Source organism: Aptenodytes patagonicus, chromosome 1 (genome assembly GCF_965638725.1).
Source record: "Aptenodytes patagonicus chromosome 1, bAptPat1.pri.cur, whole genome shotgun sequence".
NCBI classification, from domain to species: Eukaryota; Metazoa; Chordata; class Aves; order Sphenisciformes; family Spheniscidae; genus Aptenodytes; species Aptenodytes patagonicus.
In genome coordinates, this window is record NC_134949.1 from 3,124,699 (window position 1) to 3,145,105 (window position 20,407).

At 42.0% G+C, this 20,407-nt stretch overlaps 1 protein-coding gene across 1 annotated transcript in view; it reads right to left on the reverse strand.

The window, feature by feature from the left end:
* Positions 1 to 1,131: 1,131 nt before the first annotated feature.
* The window catches only part of MKLN1 (muskelin 1), a 107,107-nt gene continuing 87,831 nt past the window's right edge, over positions 1,132 to 20,407 (reverse strand). The window contains exons 17-18 of the mRNA XM_076347428.1: positions 12,447 to 12,501; positions 1,132 to 10,688 (exon numbers count right to left, since the gene is read on the reverse strand). Coding sequence (XP_076203543.1) covers positions 10,567 to 10,688; positions 12,447 to 12,501 — 177 coding nt within the window. The 3' untranslated portion in view covers positions 1,132 to 10,566. The remainder of the gene's footprint in view (positions 10,689 to 12,446; positions 12,502 to 20,407) is intronic.

A 20,407-nucleotide genomic window follows, 5' to 3' on the forward strand; every position in this document is an offset into this window, starting at 1 on the left:
TACACTGGAATTTACTGAGGAACTGGATTGTAGAGATTATTCTTGCATTTTCCTACAAATATATTTTGAAAGCATCATGTATTTCTGTCAATAAACATTCTTATGTAAAAGGCTTGTTTCTTGGCTGAGTGAAAAGGGGTGGGGGGAGCAGAGCTTGTGCTCAAGAGCCACAACTCTCCGTTAACGCAGATGTTACAACTGGCTGTGGTTTGAGCTTGTTTGGAAACCCAGCGCAGGCTCTGCACGGTCCTGCTAGCAAGGACACGTGAAAACATTGGAGGGGCAGGAGTAAAACCAACCCAGACGATCAGGGGTAGCCAGGCATGGAGGAGCTCGTATTTCCCCCATGCAGAAGGAAGCGTGATAGTGGTGAAAAACTTCCCTTAATTAAAAAAAGCAGAAAATCCAGAGGGGTGGGATGCTCGGCTGATGTGGGTGAGGGCAGCCCCACGACAGCCAGAGCGCCTGTTTGAACTATTAGTGGCTTTAGGCTCATGTTGGCAGGAAGGGAGAGGGAGCTTGCCCCGATTTCTGCACTTCGTCCTAACTCACTCCTAGCCCCCGACCCCTCCTCACACTTCGGACCGGCTGCGGAGGAGGGAATCAAACATCGCGCCCGTGAGCCAAAGCAGCCTAACGAAGGGGGGCCGTCAAGCAAGGGCAACAGCAGGGTCAGCGGCAGCGTGGGCAGTTCAGCATCTCCATTTGCCTTCAAGTGCCCAAAATAAAGCATTTTGTTCCAGGTTAAGCTTTCAGTTATGCAAAGAAAAAAGGAAAAAAAAAAAGGGAGTTTGGTTTGATCAAATATTAAAAGTCAGGGGTTTGCATCAGCCTATGTTTTAGGTCCGTGTTCCACCCCAATATAAGTTTTTGCCACTGCGAAGCACACGCTGGATTTATGGGATACCGACCCAGCCCTTCACCGATTTCAGGGAACAGGGTATTTTCTCCGCTGTTGTGCAGTGCAGAGGGACACGGCAGGCTCCTCCAGCAGGAACAGTGCCTGCCGCCCAGGCATAACGCACCACCGGTTTCACAATCTCTGCACCACCACAAGACCTTCACAGACATTTTTCCATTCCCAGAAGCACGCGATGTTAGAACAAACAGATCTTAAATAAACACCCTTGCTAGCATATACATTTTTATTAAGAAAAAAAATGAACAAAATACATTCTCTCCTTATGTACATTACATACAACATAACTACATTTGCAGATATTCCTCGTATCACTCATTCATTTATGTACAGCATGGGGCTTACGTATCAACCCAGAAATTATCAAAGATGATTTATGCCAAGGAAGAAAATTAACACTCCAGGCTGAACAAAGATCATCCATTTAGCTGTAAAGAAAAGAGCAGGATGGGGAATCACCAGAGTCCAGGAACGATGCCTGTAACCACCACGGGCTCAACATAGGACTAGTCAATGTTTGACTTGCTTATTAAAACACGTGTGCGGTCCACCGTGTTCATCACCCCGCAGACGCTCCTTTCCAGCCCAGGGCTGTCTGCACCTCTCGGTTCAGCTCTCCTGTGGTCAGGTGTCCGAGACAACAACTGCAGGACAGACACCAAAGGGAATTCAGACGGACACCAGAGTCTGCGGCATTGCTGTAGAGACGTAAATGCTTCAAGTCGGATGCCAAAACGGAAAAAAGGGCCAAATTCTGGACAGGGAGCAGACGCTCAACTCCAAGCACTACATAGGGAATAACCAGCTTTGGGGGACCACAGGAGGGTGTAGAGGACAAACATCGAAGGTCCAGACAAACAAACCACCACACTGTACAGCGCTACGGAAGAGTAGAGGCAACAGCTCAAAGAAACAGCTTGAAAAAGCACCCCTAACCAGGTTACAGTGTCCAGCCAGCAGCGTTTAACCCCAAGCTACCCTGATCCTGCCTATGCTATCAATGCATCTAGAAGAGAGAGGTTGTTTCAGCAGTTTCAAATTACAACATTCAAAGAGAAAATGTTTACCGAGACTGGATACTTCTAAAATGAGGCACAGTGCATCTCAGCATCTAAATATACGAGATGCACGCAACCACCAGCCCACAAGGATGGGAATGTCATTTCCCATTAACTGAGAATGAGCCAACGGGCTTTAATTTTCTGTCCTAGGCAAAGTGGTCTGCAAGTTTCGGGGCCTCCAAGACTCAAGACTCCCATGAACACATTTGTTTGTATAATTAAGCTCTTTTCTCTTGCTTTTGGCCTCCCCAGCATCCCCTCATTTCCTGCTGTGGAGGAGGGTATGCTGGAAGACATAGCAGAAAATATAGTAAATAGTAACAGCTACTAATAACTAGGGTTTTGTTTTCTTTTCCACTACCCAGCACAGCAGCTTCTGAAGTGAAAAGTGTTTTGCACATCAAAACGTCAACAGGAGGGAGAGGGGAGGAAGGATAGGAATGATGAAGAAGAGATGAAGGAAACATTCAGCCTCCACTGCTAGTTTGCCTTCCCAATTACCATGGCAGATGAGAGGGGAAAACAAGTCAGCGGCACAATAGTTATCTCCTCCACGGTTAGATAAAAGTCTTCTCCAGTATAGGAGTTCTCCGCACTGCTTGGGGAAGGAAATCAGGCTGTCACCTTTTGGACAGCGCGTATTACTGCAGGGTAAGCAGAGGTAGAAGGATCAGCCGATGTTCAGACTGGACTATTTGCAGTGAAGTCATTGACTTGCAACTGAGAAAGCACAGGTTGATAAGAGCCATTTTCCCCTTTTTTGAGCTCAGTTTTTTGTCAAAACCTCAGAAAAAAAAAACCCCACTTCTCAGCCTCAAAGCAGCTTTTTCAATGAACAGACCTGTTCACATGCTGCAGCACTTTTCTATTTAGTGAAACACGAAGTAATTCATTGAACCCCTTGGGCAGCTAGTTACAAAGTCAGGATATTTAAAGTGTATTTTCTCATCATTAGGGAGAAAAACCTGTCCATTGGTATTTGGGACATGGAGAAGGCTGTAACCACTGGAGCCACTGTTGTAGTCTAGCCTTCCCACCATCGTATTAATTAAAAAGCAGCTAATCTCCCTTAATCTCACCGGCAGCTTTCATCAGAAAGCTCAGAACATATTTAGGTTTTAACAGTCTCTTAAGACTGCCAGACCTGGTCTGATAGCTGATTGTGCTGCACAACCTCCAGAATGTTTAAACAGTTTTAAGCCCAACTGGCTTCTTTGCAATCACTGCAGAGAGACTGGGGAGAAAAAAATTCTGTTAGTCTCTCTAGTGTCTTTAGAGTGGAGAGGGCCAAAGCTCGAGGTGAAGCTCTAGGACTAGAAGATCCTGGTCTTACATCACTTCCATTTGAAAAAGAGCCAGAGAATCCAGCTCGTGTGAAAAAAAAAAAAATCAACTCTAAATAGCAGACCTACTTGTTAATAGTCTTCAAAGTCCTTCCACAAAAGACAAACCACATCTTAAACACACACTCACATGAGCTATCACTGCATTATCCCCAAGCCTATTCCTCTTCCCATTCCCTCTGCCCTGCTACACTGCAGAAATAAACCAAACACCCCAACTACTAGCTGTTTGCCTCCACCAGTGAAAGATTCGGGATTATGAAAGCAGGTGGCAGAAAGCTAGAACTATTATTTAAATGAACTTGAGAGTCAGTAAAATTGTATTTGTCTTCTGTCAAACAGCTATCACACTCCTGGTGCCATGCAAAATAAACCCTGCTGAGACAGGAGGGAAGGCTTATCACAGCCCTGAACATTGGGGCACGGAGGGGCACAAGTAACGAGGTGTATGCTGCAGCATTACACAGACAACACACCATGCTGCTGCTGGAATTTCAGCTCCCACGCTTCCCCCCGTCCTTACCTCGGAGGAGGAACAGCCCTTGGGGAGAACAACGTAAATCACAAGGATCCTCCCTGACTGCTTCAGAGGCAGCAGTAAGGAGTTTTGCGAAGGAAGCAACTAGGGTATGATCATATGACATGGAGAAACTGATGCCTCAATAACCACCATGCAGCTCTAACCTTTAATTCTTCAGTAGGTGCTCTATTAAACTGAGGGAAATCTGAAGGCACAGCATTTTAATAGCAGTGAACAGTCAGACAGGGAAAGAAAAAGTCGGAATGAACGGGGGAATACCCAAGGGACCATGCTTTGACCATCACGCTGGACAGTATACATGCTAGTGAGAGATTTTCCTTTCAAATTAGTAGCAACACCAAAAATGTAACCTGGTAGAGCCAGTTTTGAGCTATTCACTCACGCCACCTTTCCCAGGAATGAACTGCGATGCCACGCTAGAGCTGAACAGAGCCAACTGATTTCTGACAGCACTCAAATACTTGCAGTCTCCAGGTCGTCAGTAAAAGCTGTGCTGACTTTTAGCAAACAGCTGGAAGCCAAGACAACATGTACCTTTGTCGGCACCAACTAGAAATTAAGATTTCAGGGTACTGAAGTGATACACTGACAGCAGCTTAAGCAAGTCTGTGGCTGTAGATATTTGGAAGCAGAGAGATGAATTTGGGTCACAGCAAGTATCTGGAGTTCATCACTAACAAATCGAGTTCAGATATATGAAAGCAAAGGAGAGAGCAGCAATGTGTTACCTTTAGGACCTGTGCTTGGGGACGATGCTGCCTTGCAGACCTCCACGCCTAAGCCATACAAGCTGGCGTTATATACAACTCCCGCAACCACTATCCTCTTCAGAGGTTTACGTATACCAAAGCATACGTGGAAAATCCAAAATTCCACGCGCTTCTTTGACCTCTGCCAGGAACGCTGAAAGGACACCTGCTGGCATCAACTGCGACGTTTTCTTGTGCGACTCTCAAACAGCAACAAGCAGGTCATTAACTGGCTTCCACTCTAAAACCACGGTTGGATCCACTGCCTACAGATAAAAGCATCTGGAGACAATTTATCTAAGTGCTGAGCCAGTGTTCCAGTACAGTAAACCTACTTTTTCCACTCCAGCTTTTCATTATAATAGAGGCTTTCAGTAAAACAGGGATCTTTGCCTATAAGTCATTACCACAGCTTGAATAATTTGCAGCATAACCTTTTCCATGACAGGATATGATCAGGTCTACCATACCTATAGGCATTTAGATACAGTAATAACAAGCTTCTGACAGTACATTTACATTTCAACAATATTTACAGCTTATATACTACTATCAATCTATATCAAGAACAAGTCCTATAGTTGTTCCTAAACTCTCCTTTCACAAAATAAGACCCATCTCCAAATTATCATGTGTGCTTATCGAAATTGGCCAAGCTTGTTCAGAATTTCTACAATTTTTCCCCTAATCAGAACAGCAATAATTTTTTCTTTTTCTTTTTTTAAACTGGGCCCACCTCTGTTTCTGTAACAACTACAGCTATAAAACAACACAAGCACTTCCAGAGACATACATGAATTGCTTTTACTGTCAGGACTTCACTTGACAATAGCCAAACATTCCTCAGCTCCGAGCCAACCACAATTAATAAGCTAAAATTCAAAGCATACACCAGGACTCAAGGTTTCACAAGACATTTTTCCACTTCTAAAAACAAAGGTACCGAATTGGAAATGTATCTAATAATTTTTGCCATTTTCCCCAGAAGGAGCACAGCATTATATCAACAGAATTACTGCATGTGCAGAGATGTAGGAGCATTCAAGTTTAAGGTTGCACAGCGCTAATTCATACTAAAAGTTTCATTCGATAAGCTCTACAAAAGTATTTCCTTCTCAATTCTGAAATACAGGAGGCAGCAAGAGAGTTAATACTATTAGCGTTACAGGTACCTGCCACCCTCCTGTATTTGAAACAAGTGGCATTAATGCTAATCTTTCTTACAATAAGAGCAGCAAACAAGTTTCAAGTGTTTCTCAGAACACTGCTCTGAATTTATCACTCGTTGCCTGCAGCACTCAAGTGCAAGTTTGCACAGCAGGGCAAGAGTGGTGTACAATTTTGTGATAAAGAAAACTCCCTTCTACAAATTTGCACGCATCAGGAAAATGATTCAGAAAACAGCTGTTCCACAAAGCCCTACGGAAAACACTCTTCCAGAGTCATTACTCTGCTTTGGAAGGAGTCTCTTCTGGAAGAAGAAACAGCTAATGGAGACCCTGACACTTGTGGCTGCTGATTAAAGAAAAACACAGATAAAGCTATCGCGATCCCTTGCCACTAGCCCCAGTGCTTCTACAAAGAGCCTGCTCTCCTGCAAATAAGCGGTCCAATTCATTTGCTCACTGACTCCTCAGTCATTAAGTTTTTAGGCTAGGCTATTACAATCAACGATCAAAAAATGTCAGCCGTCTAATTTAAGCCTCTCACTGCATCCTTACTCCAGCACAATCTTCATACAGGCAAGCTTTAGTGTGTTCTTTGGGAAAGTTTCCTAATTTCACTCTAGTTGCCGCTGCACAAGGCAAATACCTTAGAAAAGCTTTTCCAATCGGGTCTTCACAGATTGATTTTCCAAAACGAGAGCATGATTTTGCTAATTGATCTGGTAGGAACCTCCAGCTTGACCCCTGAGCTAGCGTGTATCAGGTGTGCACAAAGAGCCATGCCGGGCAAACAGAACCAAATCCCATTTATTTACACAACTGGATATCACTACCTAAACGACACATATGGGATGCTGTCCGGAAAAAGGGCAAACTAAACTTTTCTGAGACTAAGTTCTCCTTCCTCATTATACTCAGCAAAAGGAAGAGATGTTTAAGAATAAATACATCACAAATGTTATCTTTCAAAGACCCAGAAGAGAAAAGCTACAACTAATTTCAATAACTACTTCACATCACCCTTCAGGTCTCACCAGAAGCAATACTAATTAATGGGACCCTCAAAAAAAAAAAAAAAGGGCAAGGAGGTGGCTATAGTCTCCTCATTTGTAACAAAAACATCTAAGTAAGTCCTTCTGCCACCTGCCACGTGAAAACGTGTTAGGTCACACTACGATAGCAGTACTTGCTTGGAGAAGTTATTTTGGAAGAACTCTTAAGGACTTCTGCCTCATGACTACTACGAGGGGTTGTACAAGACAATCATTAAGAAACTCACTTAATTCTGCCTAATCCAAGTGACCAAAAATCAAATCCAAAGAGTTTTATTTCTCTAGAACGTGTCACTTGATAGGAACAACTTTGCATGAAGAAGAATTTCATGTTTTCCAAAGAGATGATCTACTGAATAAGATTGTAAGGGCAACTATGCTGAAGGCCAGAGGCAGTGAAGAACCAAACTCATGGATCTCAAAAGGATTTAAAAAAAAAAAAGTTAAACCAGGACTGAAGTCTTGATGTCTGTAACAAGTTTATTCCACCCTGACTTCCTACAGCTTTAAAAAAAACATACCAGAACCTTGTAACTTTGGCTTTAAAGACCTGAGTCACCATAAATGAGTCCCCCTCTGACAAGTAACGATGCTTTCTTTTGCAATACCTTATTTACAAGTTAACACATAATTTGGAGATAAACTAATGTAGTGCAAAGATTAGGCAGTGTTAAATCCATACACAAAGTCACCTTATAATATAAGGTAAAAGCAAATATAGTATGCTTGTCTTGTGTAAGCTAAAAAGCCGTCTCTGCTACAGCCTGCAAGCAGTAAGGGTGAGACTTGAAGACTTCCCACATACAGCTTGTATATTTATAACATTGCATCCACTGTGCTGTGAAACGTTTTCAGGTGGCTGTTTTCAGATCAAGTGGGTCTCTTTTCTGTTTGTACTTCAGTATTTCTGTAATGCTCGCATCTAACTTTCCTGGAATACCACCAGTATCTTTAAAGATCTGCATGTAATTAAATTAAGAACTCTCCCTGTAACTGCTTGTCAATAACTGGCTTATTTTGAAAGGAAATTTATGCTTCACTGCTCAGAATTTTTAATTAGTTTTTAAATCAGGTAGTGTAGCATACACCAATGCAAAGAAATAATTTAATTTTGACTCCTAGCTTTAAGGACACAGAACCAGGGAAGACCCTTGGCAAAGCCACAAGAAACCTTCACTTTGGATTAACCTCTCTGGCCACAGGGTGCCTCTGCTGCTCAACAAATACTCCGAAGCTGAGCACATAGTTGCTGCTGGTTAATCACCAGCTGTAATCCATAAACTGTACTCGTGCGAGCTGAAATCAATCTGCTCAGGATAAAGGCAGGTCAATATTTGATCATCCTGAAGTGCTCTCATTAGCTGGGATTGTCAGTCCTGCAGAAGCAATGTTCACCTCGCTCTGACAAATCATTCATTTACGCTATGCTACAAAAAACTGAGCCAGGCTCTCAGGCTTTGCATGCACCCCCCGACGCAGAGGACAATGAGTTTTGATCGAATTTCTGGAACACAAACCAAGCCTGACACGACGCATTGCTCACCAGCAACACCATTCACAAAGCTTTTGGCATTCCTGAACTTCCACTGTGTGTCACCGAGGCTCCTCAGACTAGTTGTATCTTTTGGGTTCAGCCTCACACGTAGTCATCGAAGGTATACACATAAAAAGTTTTCTAATCAACCAAGCTCTTAGTAAACAGTCACAAAAAGCAATTAATCATCTGACAGAAGATGGAGAATACACAGGCAATGAGATCAAGTGATAAGGGAGCACAACAGCACTAAAATGTTAAGTGCTAGAGGGCTGCAGCATTTTGGCTGGTTGCATTGAAAGTGCTCAGTTCAACCTCAATGGAAACAACACCGCAATTGGAATATTCCCCCAGTATAGCACCGTCAGTATCTACATTCGTACCATATAAGCTCTACTTTAACTAGTTAACAAAGTGTCAGCAAAGGTGGCACTTCGTAAAGCCTAGCAGTGACATAAAACTTTCCATGTCACCGGGAAAAAAAAAAATGCAATGTTTCAAAGAAACAATTTCATCAGATTTCATTTACTGCACTGAGTGGATTCTTCCACAGACATCTGGTTTGCCATCCACTGAAGTATACAATGTCTAAACAGTCTCATGTCCTCTCTGAAGACAAAGCAAAGCCCAGCCTTTAACATACTGTTCCTTTCTAAGTGATTAAACACTAGTATGAGTTTTTTAATTTATTTCTAACTTACCAGGACTACAAAAGCCACACAAAGAACATGATAAAGAGGCAGTACAATGCAATCAAAGCAAGCAGACACTCGAGCTCTGAAAAAGACACTTCACTAACTCTTTATTTCAAGAGTTCAAATCATCTTTGCACACACAAGACTTCCATCAAGTTCAACAGGAGTCGTGTAGCCACAGTGGGTGCAGCAATGATATCCTACTGGCATGAACATTTCTGGACGTAAAGCTTTGCAGTCTCATATAAATATTTACATCCGCCAGGTTGTACTGAATGCTCACTGACACCAAATGCAAAAAGTTTCTAATGCTGGGTACGCGTATCCTGCATTCCACTTCATAGTGCAGCACCAAGCCCTTACCTTATTTATAAAGAAGGCTTTCAAGCGAGGAAGCATGTATTTTCTATACATACGCATCAGCTTGCTTTCAAAGAGGTTTATGCTAAAAAGGCTTCCCTCACATTCAGATCTAGGTCTAAAATGCATTTAAAAGTGAATGAGCTGCACTACATAGGAAGGAGACAAGCTGTTGGGAGCAATCCTCTTTACATTTACACATTGACAAACGCACACAGAAGCACAGGTGCACGTAAACGAAGACAATCTGCTTCAGAAATCCTACACCCAACCTGGAGTCAGGTTGCAGAGGTTAGGTGTGCGTGTGGTGGAAGACCCAGTTCTGCCGGGCTCTGCGAGGACCTGCATGGTTTCTCATCAGAAGAGCACGGCAGTGAAAACAGAACAAACCCCAAAAAGGGGCCTGTGCAGACAATGACTGCACTCCCATTTTCCAGCAGTTTCTCTGAGGTTCCCACTTGCCTGTCAGGTCTAAGTGGAAGGCTCCAGAGAATGGAAGATAGGCGTTTAGGTTTAGACCAGATATCAGATGCAATTAGACACTACTGTCAGCCCAGTTCTGGGACGAGGAGATGTGATTTGTAACACGCGCTCCCCTTCACATGACACACTGCGATTACAAGACTCAAGACACATAGATTACTATTACCTCAACGCGTGCCAGTGTCCTGCCGCCAAGTTACTCAGCTGCTGAGGATGGAGTTGTAGGATAAAGCAATATATCATGACTAGCTACAAATGAGCAAAGAACCTCCCACCCTTCCTCACGAAACCCAAAATAAAACCCATCATCTTTAATTCCAGACAACCCACAAATCTCAATTCTCCTCTACAGGCAAAAGCGATCACTGCATGATTGGGTTTTATTTTTTTTTTCTTTCCCCCCACCTTTTCATCTTACATTTGCTAACTCAAAATCCAAAGTCAGAAAAAATATATATATTTAGTTGGAAGTACGTCAGTTACATTTTATTAACCTACTCCAAGGGAAAAGCTTCAGGGATTCACCATACAAGTATAAAACCCCTCTCAAACACCTAGGGGTTGCTATATTACTTCATCCCAGCAGTCAATCAATGCAGTAAAAAAATTAAAATACTGAAAATGGATGCTTTTCCCCTCTTCCACAGTCCAGTGATTGCTCCGTTACAGCGTGATGAGGTCTACCAGGTTGCCTTTAGGAGGGGTCATGTTGTCTGGAAAGAAGTTGACTAGTGTATCAAACAGCTGAGTTCTCTGCGCGTACGTGTGGTCAACATCTGAAAATCCTGGGGGAGGAAGAAAAGGGGAAAGCAAGTCAGTGCTCACTACTTTAAACGCTCAGTTTAGCTGTGCAGTATGCCAGTTGTCCATTTTGGACGGATGTTAACTATTTGCTACTTCTGCCTCAACTTTAACTAACAAGGCTGCCAGCTCTCTGTCTCACTACCATGTGCATATACACACACAGAGATCACGTCACCCCAAGCCAACACTGCAATCAAAATGCCATAAAAAGTAATAAGCAAACACTGTCAAGCTCATTGACAGTCCTGAAGAAGTGGGGGAAGCAAGAATCCGCAGGGGACTGCTCTGATGTCCCAGAAAACAAAATCTGTGCAGCTATTTTTATTTGGTGCCTCATTTCTTCTGTCCTCAGGCTTTCCTCATTATCTTCACTACTGTCTTAACCAGAACTGGAACTTGTATTGCTTGCAGTTTTTCTTGAGACAAGCTCTGCTGATGGTAGGAGTCCAACGTCAGAGTCGCTATTTAATCACTGGACTTCCACCGAGGACCCAGGCTGCATCTTGGCACAAGGGTGCTTTGCAAACTAGTTTTGCCTCCCAACAGGGGAGGGCTTAGTCTGCAGCAGAAGCGTTGTTTACCCAAATCCCCATACTTAAACCATCAGCAGCAAGAACAATAGAGCGGGCATACAACGATTTCCTCTGCTTTGTATTACTTCAATCACTGGTATCTCAAAGGAATGCTTTTTAATTCAGTGAACTCACTCTTCAGTTAATCAAAATCAACCAAGTTAATCAAATCAAGGAGGGACTGGGTTTTTTGTTTTCTTTTAGAAGCACCACTTGATGTACGTATCCTCCTATCTGTAAAGCCAACCTCTGAATAAAGTATTGTATTGTGTCAAGAACTAATTCATCTTTTAGAACACTTAAAACTAGGGGAAAAAACAACTTTCTGAAACTTGGGTTTTCTTCCTCTAAAAAAATCCATCTTACAACATCAGCTAGGTAACGACTTCCAAACCACACAAGCTCAGCAGAGCTTCCTCATCCAGCAAGGCAGACAGTGCAGGGGGCTTTTTCCTTCCCTCAATTCCTTAGACTGGGAATTACACATTTGTCAAAAACTGAAGTCATCGATACTCCTAGCGAGAGCTTGGTAACTTGAGGACAACCAATCATTACAACAATGTACGTTATACCTATAGCCTTCCTATAGCTTGCCCAGGATTAATGTCTCAACTGTTTAAAAGAGTTAACTGGACAGAATAGTGAAACAAATTATGGCTTTGGCTCAGACCTCCTGTTTCCAGCCCTACATGCCACTGTTTTCTTTGCTCTTGACGTTCCGCCCAAAGAACTAGTTTTGCAAAGAACAGAGCGAACCAAACTACTCCAGGAATTGCAGTTATCACAGCAAACAGAGCCGTAGCCATGCTGTGAGATTCCAAAGTGACATGACAGGAGGTGCTTTATTCTGACCAAAGCTTCTGTTTATTTGGGTAACAGTGAAGCATCAGGTGTAATAAGAGACAGAAAATGATCCCAGGAGGCATGGGTTTATAACCACTGGTGACAGATGTTTTAAATATGGGCTCGAGGCATTGGGACAGTGGTCATTATAAATAATCTCTCAAATGCCTAAGTAGTGGCACTTTGCACATTCAAACCGAAAAGGACCTACAATATTCATATGAACTATAACATTTGATATTAAAAAAACAGTAGAAACTAATAGTAATGATCTTTATCGGAGGGAACATACTTAATATAATTCTTCTGATACACAATACTCACCAAGAGTGGTGAAATCCGAACCAGACTTAAATAATGCTGAGGCAAGAAGCTGAAACTGCAGAAGAGGAGGTGGAGGGACAAAAAAAAAAAAAAAAGAAAAAGAAAAAAGTGTTATTAACTGCACAGGAAAAAACCCAAAAGATTCATAGAAGCCCAAGTGGCTTTAGAGTTGCTGGGTTTTCTTTGCACAATCCTTAGAACTACTGTGCCATACATATGAATAACAGCAGCAGACACCTTCCTATGAGCAATACAATTTGTTACCTTGGCAGAGCAAGCTGGATAGCTTTTCCTAGAATTAGAGCAGCGTTGATACAATGAAAGGTATTTGACTGAAAGCCCTAAAACCTAATTTTTTATATATATTTTTTTGCCTCTCTGGCAGATACCACAGTGCAGAAGGTAGAGCCTCTTCCACACAACAACATTCCCAGGGATGACTGTGGTATAGTCACAGCGAGCAAGGATACAGTCACAGCGAGCAAGGATTCGATGGCACGAAAACAAGGTAACTGCTACAGTGCAGCATGAACTTCTTGAACACAGAGAAAGCTTTAAATGGCAGCAACCTTTCTGAACTGCCAGAGAAGCTCATATCACAAATTTAAGGCAATGTCTTTTTAACTAAAAGAAAAAAAAAGTTCTTGGAAACATCAAAATCATGAGTAAAAACGTTTTAAGTAACACATTCACGGTTTTATTCTCCCTTAATGTCTCACTGATAGACAGTGAACAGTGTCTTCCTCTGCTCCCGGCTGCTGTTTTCAGTTACCCATGTTGTAGCAAAGCTTAGTGGTTTGTCATGTTTCCTTAAAGAATTAGCCGATCCCTCAAAGGCTTGTAATCTTTTGACTCCTGTCTGCGTGTCTTTACAGTACACAGCCCAAAGGAAAGAAGGGGTGGGGAAAAACAGAAGAGAAGCAAATATGTTCAGGGAAGGAGTGGGAAGAACAGCCAGGAATTACATATCCATCAGTTTAATTTCAATTTCAAGAAAAAATGGGAACACAGACAATTTGCAGGCATCTAGGAGTGGAGACGGTGACGAGCAGCCGATGTGGATTTGGCAACAAGTTGTATCACATCAATCTGATTTCTTTTACAACAGGGCAGCAGGCCCTACAGATGGGACTTGGCAATAGACATTGTCCATTTTGACTTTCATAGGACTTCTGATGCTTTTATATGATATTTATGGCAAATTATTGAGGCATTACCTAGGTTAAGCTAACAGGGAGTAGCGAACAGGTCAAATAACTTTACTGTGGGTAGCCATCAATGGTTTGACATCAAAATGGAGCCATGAATCAGAAGTGATTCATCTGTGCCCCAGGGTCAGCATCATTCTGGGTTTTCAGTGACAACCTGCTTGACAGAACAGGACACGTTCGCTGAGTCCACAGACCTTACACCACGCTCAGACAGACTGCCAGCATGGTAGCAGGCAGGCTTCAGACTTTTTGCATTTCATCCAGCTTATAATGATGGATCAAGGTGCAATTCACTAGGGCCAAGTGCAAATCAACATAAACAGGAAAAAACAGCTATACAAAACAGGTCAGGGTACATAGGCTCTGTGAAAATGCATCTAGGAGTTATAATAGATCAGTATCATCCTATTGCAAAAATGACAAATGCGTAGAAAATGCATGAAAAGGAGTAGGATCTTCAAATAAATCAAGTACTCCTGCTGTAATCAAGGCTCGTAAGTCTCATCTACAACAAGGCAACCACTTTTGGATGCCCTGTATCAATTAGCAACACAGGAGGAAAGCACTAGAAAAAAAATCAAGTGGTCTGAAAAATCAAGCTCTATAAAGAAAGTTCAAAGGAGTCAGGGTTGCAGAGCCTCCACAGAAGAATATCCAAAGATGAAACTGCAAAAAGTCACAAATGTAAAGGCTGCTACAAAAAGGTAAGTCTACAACTAAGTGCAAGAAGCCACAAAAATACTCCAGCAAGATCAATTTCAACATGACATCAAAAAAAAAAAAAAAAGGAGGACCATAGTGTGCTGGAATAAAGTTGCAGTCTTTTGGGGAGGTTATAATGGGAAGCTAGCACTGGAGGTATTTAAGAACAGGTTAGAAAGATACAGGATTGACACACTGCACAACAGGGGGAAGAGGTTGATTAAGCACCCTCTTGAGTGAGAGCTCTGGTTATATGAAATCAAAAGGGATTGCAATGCTACACATGTATTTCACTGCTAGCATAACTTGTAAGAGTTGCTTGGCTCCGCATCAGCAACGTATTTAAACAGATATAAATATCTGTTTTGGAGCATAAATAGCTCCAAAAGTTCCAATAAAATGGGTGGCGAAATCTGTGCTGCTTCTGATTGCGAGTGCCATGTCCTGGCCACCTTCCCCTCGCACACAATTGCCTTACAGGCCTGCTGCCAACTGCCTGGTAGCACGTGAAGCCAGCTACGCCGGGACAAAGCAGACGCCACAGGCTTCGAGGGGTTCCCTTTCCTCCCCCAGCAACGCCAGCAGCCATCCTGCTGTGAACAGAAAGCAAGCTGTGCTTGAGGCTGGGCCTCAGGATGCCCAACTAAGAGACCATATAAGCAGGATCCAGCTAGTAACTTGCTGAACCGAGACCAAAAATCCATTGAAAAGACCCTCTGCCAAGTATTCCAGCCTCATCTGCACTAGGCATGATGGATTTTCACGGCTACGAGTTTCTTTCCAGCTTTGTGGGGAAGAAGTATTTGTCTCCTTCACTGATGACACTACACTTCAGTTAACCTTGAGGTTTGTTGTTTGTTTGTTTTGAAATTGTATTTTATGTATCAGCTCACATTTAAAAAGCACTTCCTGATAGAAAAGTCAAGCATGTAAATTAAGAACATCAGTTACAGACAGCACTGAGCCTAAGCTGATTCACTCTGCATTTGCATTACAATGCCAGCTAACAGTATGATGTTCTCCCAAAGGACCCCGACTTTTTTTTCCCCAAGTGCATAGGACAGTTACTGCTTTCTCAAGACGGGGTCTCCTACACACCATTCACGACATATATCCAATGCAGTATTTTCTTCATGAAGTTCAAACTCTGCTCTAAAGAAGGAATTTATTGCTTCAGCAGTTCTTCTATCGTATTAATTGTTATCATAACACATAGCACATAAAATTCTGATTAATTTTGGGTCCCCTATTTGAAACTACCAGAATCTGATTTTTCAAAATACTTAGTATTATGCAGCATCTTCAGAATTCACTTGCAGCCAGAAGAGCAAAGCCCTCAAGCAAATCACACCTCAGATCTCTCCCATCAGGCACCAGAATTAAAGACACAATTAATGACCATCTAGGAAAAACCATTTGCTTAACGTCACATAGCAACTCTGTTACAGAGGCAGGACCAGAATTCAATTATCCAGCAGAAGCACCCAACTGCTTTAATCACACCACCACCCATTTTCTTCTGACAATCCCTCTGGCTCACTGGCTTCATCCACTCCAAATTAAGCCTCCATTCAAAAGACAACAGTTCCCTTTGTTATAAAATTAACTTCTCTCTCAGAGATCCAACCCACCTTCTGAACTGAGGCAGGGGTTCCTTAGAGATAAATATACCTGGTTAACTAATATAAGGCTATATTAGTTATAGACCTGGCTTATTAGTTTTATATATATGGCTAACCAATATAAGGTTAACCAATATCAACCACCACATTCAGAGAGAGGCTAAATTAAGGCTACATGGGGAGTATTAATTCTGGCATATTCCAACTTATGACCTTCATGTTTCCAACATTGTCCTTTTATCAGTTGTGTGTACTTTATCGAGGTTTCTACCTACAGCAAAAAAGCAATCCTCCCATGTGGCAACCCATGCAAGTTTTCCTATATTTGCTGCAAGCCTCTGCCTTTTGCACAAATGAAATGGTTAACACTAAGGGGGAATGAGTAACTCCTGTTTGGGATACCCAGCAGGTTGTATGAATCAGACATAATTCCTCCTCCATAATGTCTGTATGGCGAGTGCTCAGATCACAGCGTAAAACAGTTTCTCAGCTTTGACCAGTTCTGTTGGGATGGTGCCTCGTAGCGTAGGCTCAAAGAAGCAACGAAAGGCTCAAATTCTTTGAGGATGTGGCCGTCACTAGCTGAAGTTGGGAAGGCTGAATGCTGTTTTTGTAAAGGCTCCTTGGCTCCAAAGCCTCTGCTCCTGCAGCACTCGGACTCCGAGGCTTTACAAAGAATCACAGCAGGACACGAAGAAGAGAAGCATGCTTTTCTTAGCTCCTTCCTAGAACTATTTTTCTCATTTGGGCTTCAATTTTCCCAGAAATATCAGTCTAATGCAGACTCAAACAATACTTTTGGGCCCTGATGGCTTTATCTGGCAAATTTATTAAAGACAAGGTCTTAAGAATGGAAAGTATGAAGCAGCCTTGAACAGGGGCCTCCAACCTCAGTCTACAAGCTAGTCCGGCCTCAAATTGGCCTCCAGGTCCTTGCTCTTTCTCCTACCATGCTCCAAGAAAAACATACAGCAAGTTTTACTTGCACTTTGTATCTGTTTTACAGCAATCATGGGATTGAGCTTCACCAGTAGCCGAGTCTCAATCTCAATGTACAAAATCATCTTAATCTCCTTTACTTGGGCAACACTGCCCATTTTTAGTATTGTCTTGATTTCTTCTATAGCCCACTAAGCAGCTGCAAACGTTGGGGTATGATTACTCCAGTGTTCAAAGAACACCACCTTTAGCCTTGCAATGTGATCTACTGATGGTTTTGTGCTTTAATAGCACCTGTTTTTTCCTTGATGTAAATACAAAACTTGGAATTCATTTTGATTTTTCTATTTTGACCATCCCTTTATCTTCAAAAGCCACTACTTCCAAGCTACCACCAAATGCACATCTATGTGTATATATGACAGAACGCCCATGTCACCAGAAATTTTTATGCTAACAAATGCCAGTCTTTTACACAACTTTAATCTCTCCGTGAACTAGAATACACGGACAAACTTCCATGTGCTCTGGGGATCTACCTTCCTTTACATACAGTGTCAGAACTATTAATCCACAGCCAGTAAAAAAAAGATTCACTGATCTGAAAACACTGAACTAACTGAAGAGGTTTAAGCGATTTCAAGCAGAATCACAGTTAAAGGGAACTGGATCTGCATCTGTGGGCAACAGCAGAGACAGAGCTGGCATATAGCCTGTGGCTACTAAAACAAGCACCCGTGTGATAGCTGTTACTTGCAGGCATCTACTTCGCTTTAGAATGATAAAAAAGAAAATAAAACTATAATCCTATTAACATCCCTAAAATTCACAACCAAGGAACGAAAATCTGGGGGTATGTTCCTACTGTCAATCATTCATGCTACTTTAAACAAAATTGGTTACTAACGACAAAGTAAGTTTCAAGAACAGTCTGTTTATTTTCTTTGGCATCCAACTCAAAACAGCTGAAGAGACTTGCCTAACAAAGTTAGAAGAAATTACTTTTGTAATTACTTTCTTGTAATTCTTTGTAATAACAAAGCAAGTAAGCCTTACCTCAAAGTGAAATTCTGCTTGTAGTATTATGTAACACTACCCATATCTCAATCCATAAAACATGAAACCGTATAGACTAGTCTAAGAGAACCATAGCACAACGTCAGTGATAAACCTATTCAGCTTGGTCCTTCCCAATTTTAACAGTTGCCCGAGAGAGAGCGAAAAGAACAGGGGAAAAAAACAATTCCCTTAAGATTTGCCGCACTAAGAAGCCTTACAACATTCAATGGCTGTAGCCGGCACAGAGCAAACCAGATATACAGCCTTTGATATTAATCAAGACGATCTCAACTACAAATAAAGACAGAGTATGTAGGTGTCTGGGCTGAGATACACAATCAAACGGGTGGTTGAAATTTGATATGGAATCCAAAAAGCCTGCGTCAGTCCTTTGGAAAGCACAAGAGCTATTTGAAGATGTAATGCCAGAGCAAAAAGCCAACTCAATGTGATAACCAGAAGGTAAACTGACGTCAACTGGAAAGACACCCAGTCAGTACCAGTGCAGTACCAGGCTCTATGCCATATACCTGGCAGATCTGCTCCAGCGTAAAAAGCTCTGGAAGTTAAAGCTTTTTGACCAACACAATTTGAAAAAAAACAACAACCAAAAAAGAACAAAAAAAACCCCAACCCACAAACAAAAAAGCCTCCCAGAAATTGTTAAATTATTTTAGGAGACCACTGGAACCGAAGCTTTAATTCTGCTGAGCACTATGCGTTGATCCGACAGACCAGCACGACGGACAGAAGCTACTGAATTTTGTTTGGATCAGGCATCAGGCCTGCAGAGAAAGGATTCACAATATATTCACTCAGTTGGACTGAGCCTACCTAAGCTTATACACTAGATCATTAAACTTGCAGAACATTAGTATGCTCTGTGAAAAGGGCTATTTTTTCTTTCAAATGTTTTATTCTATTTCTACCTTGTATGATAAAGCTACTACTTTTCCCCAAAATCTCAGAGGAGTCCATGCAGTCAGGGAAATTCTTCATTCTTACAAGGCGGACAATTTAAATACTACACACTGAACTGGGAATATCAAATGTAGAATATGAAATGATTTCCGATGCCAGATGTGCACAATGTGCAGCCTTTATGGCAGTTCCTTTGGTCTGCTGGTGACAGGAGGTAGTGAGAATAAAAGGAGGGGAGCTTGCTGATCACACCACAAGTGTTTTCTGTTCAAGCAATAAAAAGGCACAGCCAGCCATGAGATGCAAGATCTCTTTAGGAGTAACTGGCCAAAGAGAGACACGGCCTTCACCGGCACGATGGGGCTTACCAGCACGCAGGTATGACATGGAGAAAAAGGGAGATCAGAGAACACAGGACACAGTCTTACTGTGGGTGGGAGGGAGAAGGGGAGAAGAGAGCATCAGAATGGTGGTTGTATGTTATAGGTTATTACAGGTTCGGTTAGGGAGAGGAAAGTCCTACTGCACTGGTAAGACGGAGCATAATTGGGCTGAGCCCCCTTGAAGCATGCTGCATAGGAGAAATCTCCTTTTCCAGCTGAAGAAAAGCAGGATTATCTGTTATTTGTCTTTCCTATGCTAGAAATGGCTAGAAAAGATGTGAAAGTACTTGATATGGGACAATTCCAGTGACAAACCATCTAACAGAGAACTTAACAGGCACAGCACTTAAATGTTTTATTGGACCAGATGTTTATAAAAGGCTAACCAGAATTTATGACAAACGTGATCAGTTCCAAGATCCTTATATTAGTAAATATCTTTTCGTAATGTTGCTAACCCTACAATTCTATACTGTGCATATGCAAGAAGGATATTCCTCCCCAAGAGCTTTTAGTGCCTGTATAATGATCTTTTCTTTATCTAAAGTAACGAGTTAAAACCAACAGATTAAGTGATTTAATCCAGAGACTCAGCATGGAGTAACAGCACCTATTCTCCTATCGCAGTTTCATAAAAGGAACTGTCGAACCACTTCCAAAGTCATTAACGCAAGAAGAGAATAAGAACCATGGTCTCGCTCTTCCTCATCTACCCGTCAGGAGTTGAATGCTTGTGCATCCAGCTGGCTGCCCCAAGTTCCATGTGGAAATTAATGGCAGAGTCAAATCAACCACCTTATCTGACACTTTTCACTATTTCTTTAATCCTTTCGTAAAGTGACACGTACTGCAGTAATGGAATCAAAACAGGAGCAAATTCCTGGAACAAATAAAAGAACATGCCTACTGGATAATATTCAAAACGCAGAGGAAGTAAGAGTTTAAGGTTAGCGAGCAATGGATATATACAATTTACTTCTAGAAATACTTATCATCTAGAGAAAAACCTCTTTCCTTCTCCCAGAGCAATTTAATATTGACAAGCCAAAAGACAGCGTGAATAAGAGTTTCTATTCACTTTCTACCACACAACCAGCTACAGACTCGTGACATTTCAGAGAGTT